Source organism: Lactuca sativa, chromosome 1 (assembly GCF_002870075.4).
Source record: "Lactuca sativa cultivar Salinas chromosome 1, Lsat_Salinas_v11, whole genome shotgun sequence".
NCBI classification, from domain to species: domain Eukaryota; kingdom Viridiplantae; phylum Streptophyta; class Magnoliopsida; order Asterales; family Asteraceae; genus Lactuca; species Lactuca sativa.
In genome coordinates, this window is record NC_056623.2 from 162,949,859 (window position 1) to 162,956,012 (window position 6,154).

The 6,154-nt window shown below is 35.0% G+C and overlaps 1 protein-coding gene across 1 annotated transcript in view; it reads left to right on the forward strand.

Annotated features, from left to right (window-relative positions):
- The first annotated feature begins 443 nt into the window (after positions 1-443).
- The window catches only part of LOC111912651 (disease resistance protein RPV1), a 26,946-nt gene continuing 21,235 nt past the window's right edge, over positions 444-6,154 (forward strand). Inside the window, exons 1-6 of the mRNA XM_023908398.2 lie at positions 444-644; positions 1,543-2,162; positions 2,851-3,979; positions 4,072-4,395; positions 4,472-5,386; positions 5,464-6,133. Of these exons, the coding sequence (XP_023764166.2) occupies positions 1,630-2,162; positions 2,851-3,979; positions 4,072-4,395; positions 4,472-5,386; positions 5,464-6,133 (3,571 nt within the window). The 5' untranslated portion in view covers positions 444-644; positions 1,543-1,629. The remainder of the gene's footprint in view (positions 645-1,542; positions 2,163-2,850; positions 3,980-4,071; positions 4,396-4,471; positions 5,387-5,463; positions 6,134-6,154) is intronic.

Genomic DNA, 6,154 nt, shown 5'->3' on the forward strand with positions numbered 1-6,154 from the left:
ACATATATGTCAAAAAAAAGTTCAAAAGAAAAAGCAGGTTGTGTATGTTATGGTGCATCTCTTTCCAGCAAGTAAATCTAAAACATCACAATCAATTTTGACAAATATTGCTGTTAATACAAAATAAATGGTTTTGTGAAATTAAAATGATATGGAATTAATTCCTTTCTTTCTTTGAAGGAAAGTATTTTCCTCCACTTGATGGAATGCTTGCTCATTTAGAATCCTTTCCTCTTTTACTTAATGTTGAACCAAACGCCGGATTCCAAAGGAATTGGATTCCTTTTCTCTCAAATTCCATTCAATTCGGACGAACCAAACACACTCTTAATGCATAAGGAAAGAAAAGGACTTATTATTATTATTATTATAATTTTTCTACCATTTACTATTATTTAAGTCCTCCAACCCAATTATTATTATTATTATAACTTTTCTACCATTTACTATTATTTAAGTCCTCCAACCCAACATTCTGTCTCGATCTCTCTCACGTCTCCCTTCCTTCCTCGTTGACTCGCCGTTTACCGGCCGACTTCTCGCCATTCGCTCTGTAGTTTTCTGTCGTTATCCTTCTGTGTCGCGTCGTCGTTCTTCATCCGCTATTCTCGCCGTTTCAGGTCTTGTTGTTGCTCTGTAGACAGGTAACTATGAAAGCAGATTTTTACCATTTACTTTCACATGTTGTTACACAATTTTATCTCATCAATCATAAATCAAATTATAATAATCAGTTTGTTCAGGTGATTGCTGATTCGATAATCTAAATTACTTTTTTTTTTCAATCAGGATTGTACAGAGTCCAACATGTATTTCTTTAATTCCTCTAATTTTCCAATTCACAAACACGATTTTTTTACATTTGAATCCTTTTGAACCTGAACGATAATGTTTAATTTTCTGGTGATGTTTATGTTCCCCTTCTTTCAAAAAAAAAAAAAAAAAATCTCGGTTTTTGTGAAGTACTTTCGGGTGTTAGATTCCTTGAATCGAAATTAGGATTTTGCTAGTTCAGAGATCCTATATCATCATCATCATCAATCAAGTAATGCTCTGCTTTTTCACAGATAAGCTGAATTAGGTTTTCTTTGAGCTGCAATTTGATAAGGGATTTCTTTGTAGATATCACAACGACAAACATTGGTCAACAAAGTTTATGTACTCATCACTAAACTCACCTTTTTCACATAATCAAACCTTCATTGGCATGCGATTACTTTTAGCCACTTTCTCATTTGTGTGTTTGGGTTCATTTCATTGACATTCGTTCTGCATGGGTGTGTTAATTACACGTAGGATTTGGTTAACTTCAAGTCCTGTTCTAGGGGTAGAAAAACAGGTTAACCAATCTAATTAACTGAGTATTCAATTCAATTTATAATTAATTCACATCTAAATGTTGTGGTGATTTTATATCAATACTTAATTTTGAAGCAGATTAAATTCACATGCTAACATTCGGAGGTGCATATGTAATGTTATTTAAACACTTCATTTTTTTTTAATCTAATTTTGTAGAATATAACTATTGATTTTCTGTAGGCACAAGTGAGGAAGAGGTTGAATTCAAAAGCTTCAAAAGGCAATACTACTTTATTGGGAGAAACAAGAATCAATCCATAACTCATAATGGTTGAGCTCCATGAAATTTCTGAAGAAGCTTCATCTTCTTCATCAACTCATTGTCGTGGATACGATGTATTTTTGAGTTTTAGAGGTGTTGACACTCGTCATAGTTTCACTAATCACCTTTATAATGCCCTCATGCATGCCAATATCACTACCTTCTTAGATGATGAAGAGATCGAAACAGGGGAAGATCTGAAACCAGAATTGGAGACTGCAATTAAAGCATCTAGAGCTTCTGTTATCGTTTTGTCTACGAATTATGCTACTTCAACATGGTGTCTTGATGAATTGGTGTTGATCCTTGAGCAACGTAAGGCGTCCAAACATATTGTTTTCCCCATCTTTTATCATGTTGAGCCCACACATGTCAGGAAGCAAGAAAGTAGCTTTGGAGATGCAATGACTAAGCATAGACAGAAGATGGAAGCAGAGACAAACTCAAGCAAAAGATGTCAATGGGCTCAAAAGATAGAACGTTGGAATAGAGCGCTTACAGAGGTCGCTGATTTGAAGGGGATGGATGCAAATGGCAGGTAACCATTTTCGTTCCTATATTTTCATAAGGCGTATACATTTCAATATGTTTCTCTATAATCATAAAATAGGCATATTTATGATGCATTAAAATTTGGATACAAATACGCATAAATTTGAATCTAGTTTTTGCAATTATGTGATCTCATAAGTTAATTCATATAGGTAGGTTAAACCATCATGCTAGTTTTAAAACATTTGCTATGTATTTCTTATTTTAACATAAGTAAATTCATTTAGATAAATGCTATTAATGATTTTTTTTATGCTTTTTACTAATAAATCAAATTTTGAATGGTTATAATCCGCTACTAAGTTTTTATATCATTTTACCTTCAAATTACATCATCTTTTATTATGATATTCTAATGCTCACATGTAAGTCGGAAAGGTTAAGTTGAAACTATTCACTAATATTTTGTTCAGGTTCAAGAAAAACCAAGTTGATATTTAAGTTTGATGGTTTTGTAGAAACAAAATGAAATATCGTTGCCCGTTAATAAAATCTTGTATTACATTAGACTCTGGCCTTATTATATATAATAATTATGACCATGCACATTAGATGGTTGTATGGTTAAAAGTGCAAATACACCTTTTCAATGTCATCAAGAAAATTTGAATCTCCAATATGTCGTGTTATTTTTTTAGATTGTGTTTTGTGGTTCTTATAAAATCAAATTGCAGGCTAGAGGTGGAGCTTATTGATGGAATAGTTAAGGACATCTTTCGTAGATTACATACATCCTCAAGGTTTCCACTGCCGCAGCTTATTGGGGTGGAAAATTCCATTAAATTTGTAGGTTCGTGGTTGAAAGATACATCCTCCCAAAAAACACATATACTCACTATTTTGGGTATGGGTGGGATAGGGAAGACGTCTTTAGCCAAATATGTCTACACGTTACATTCTCATGAATTCGACACAAGCAGCTTCATTGAAGATATCAACAGGAGATGCGATGAAAAATATAATGGGATGCTTGATGTACAAAAGAAACTCTATGAGGATATTTCAAAACCAACTTCAGTTCAAGTTCATGATGTTTCTACGTACACTTCAATGATAGAGAATGCAGTAGCCCGTAACAAGGTGTTTCTTGTTCTTGATGACATTGGTAGTCTCGACCAATTAGATGCATTACTTGGAAGGAAAGGTTTTCATCCAGGAAGCAAAATCATAATAACTACAAAGGACGCGTGGTTGACAGAGAGCTGTGAACTGTTCAAATTGAAGGGTAAATCACTCACGCATGAAAAGCACTTTCTTAAAGGCTTATTTGAGATCGAATCACAAAAGCTTTTCTGTTTTCATGCATTCATGTGCAATGATCCTAAGGCAGGTTATGAAGAGGTGTCGAAAAAGCTAGTGAAGTATTGTGAAGGACATCCAATGGCTCTTAAAGTTCTGGGTAGGAACCTACATAATCGAGATGTAACTTATTGGGATGGGTACATAGACAGGCTAAAGAAAGAAAATGATTCCCCTATAAACAATGTCTTGAGAATGAGCTTTGATTCTTTGCCATCTGAAAATGATAAGGAGCTGTTTAAGCATATTGCTTGTATTTTTGTGGGAATGGATAGAGATGTTGCTACAACAATATTAGAAGCATGTGATATAGAAACAAGAACTGGAATTACGAATCTCATCGACAGATGCTTTCTTAGTATAGGATGGTATAACGAATTGATACTGCATCAATTGGTTCAAGAGATGGGAAGATTTGTAGTACGTGAAGAATCATTTCACAAGCCATGGGAACGAAGTCGATTATGGGGCCATGACTCATTTAGAGTGTTGAAACAGAAAAAGGTAAGAGCTCTTGTATACTTGTTTAAAGCATTTTGTATTTCTATATGTCTGTTTATACATTTTAATGTATTTTTGCATGCCTTTCTTGTCAGGGTACGGAAAATGTTCTAGGCCTCACTCTTGACATGAAGATAATTGAGAAAGAGAAGTTACATGGATCACTTGAGTTGAAAACAGACGCATTGAGTAAGATGGATAATCTAATGCTGCTTCAACTCAATTATGTGCAGATCAATGGCACTTACAAGAACTTTCCGGAAGAATTAAGATGGTTGTGTATGCATGGGTTTCCTTTGAAGTCTATACCTTCAGACTTATGGATGGAGAATTTGGTTGTTCTTGACATGTCATATAGCAACATTGAATCATTTTCCATTTGTTATAATAATCCGCAACGATGTGAAAGCATGCAAATGGTAACTTATCTATATTTATCCTTCTTCTAGTTCAAGCTGATAGAGTCACTGGTATTTTAACTTGTTTCCTTTTCAGCAGTTGATGGGATCTTATTCAAAAGGCAAAAGCTTGCTTGGATCATTGAAAATTCTTAATTTAAGTTTTTGTGAACAACTTCGTAGCCTTGGTGGGTTTGACCACTTCCCTAAACTTGAGATGTTGATACTTGAAGGTTGCATTGGTTTGCTTGAGGTTTGTGAATCGATAGAGCAATGTGTAAAACTTGTTCTTGTTGATTTGAGCTCCTGCAGCAAGCTTCAAAAACTTCGGCGAATCATAGGCAAGTTAAAGAAAGTTGAAACACTATTGCTAAACGGTTGTTATCTTGGTGAATCTCGAATCAAATCTAGGGATATGGATTCACTCGAAATGATTAAGGGTAACAACATTCGCATAAACACAATAACATCTTTGTCTACCGTTCTGGAGGTTGTACCAAGGTCTTCAAAGTTCTTTGAGATTTCGTTACCGAGATCTTTAGTAACCTTGTCACTTGTGAATACTAATTTGTCCACTGAATCCTTTCCCTTTGATTTCAGTTGCCTAACCATGTTAAAGCATTTATATTTAAATGAAAATCCTATCGTTTCCATGCCCAGTTGTGTTAGAAGCCTTCATAGGCTTGAGACACTTAGTATGGGAAATTGTAATATGCTAACGTCAGTCGAGCATGCTCCACATACACTTACATATTTGAGCCTGTATTCTAATAAGCCTTTGCTACAAAAAGTTGTGTTTGATCCACAAATGTTCCCACTCAAGTTCATTTTAAATTGGACTAAATTTACACCTTCGTCGTTTGAATTTGAAGGCTTGGTCAAAATCCAACCAATGGTAGGTGTTGAGGAAAAGGTATTACGCAGTTTGGGATGGAGTAAGATAGACTTTCCCAAGGAAAAGCTCATGGGATCTCCATCCTATCCTAGACCAAGAAAGGAATCTGAAATCCAGGTTTGCTCTGGTTAACTATATGTCTTTATGTATATTTAATTAATGTGGTGATTAATGAAGGTGGTTGTATTTGGCAGATGTATTATGAATTTGGAATATTCAGCACATTTTATAGTGGTGAAGAGATACCGAATTGGATTACGGATAGAAACAAGGGGCCATCAATATCATTTACCATCCCATCATCTCCTAACAAGCTTAGAGGATTGAATTTCTGTTGCGTAGTTGCATCTCTATTTTTGAATGAGAGACAACTAGGTAACTCTGAATTTCTGCTTGATTTGCGAATGTATATTTTCCATCATTTGCCAGTGATCATAATTAGAAATATAACAAAGAACCTCATCTGGATATACCACCACTACCTTGAAATTCTCCATCTCAGTAGAAGTGGTTTGATGTTGTTAAGTCATTGGATGTTTGGGATGAATGAGATGGAATGTGGTGACCAAGTTACTATTACCTTGAGGAAGGATCCATATGAGAGGATGTCGCAATCTGATCCAGTTATAAAGGAGTGTGGGGTGAGTTTTGTGTATGATGATGGAGAAAAAGAAGAAGAAGAAGAAGAAGAAGATGTGTTAGGTTATTACAAGTCATGGAATCACATCATTGGTGGAGATCTCACTGGATTTCAATCAACAACAGGAGAATACATCCTAAACAAAAAGCGAATTCTGCTGTCTCTCTTTGATATTGATCGACTAGGTTATGGTCATCTGTGTGGAGAAAGCGCCCGCTTTAAAGGTAGATGTCACTCTTATGCAT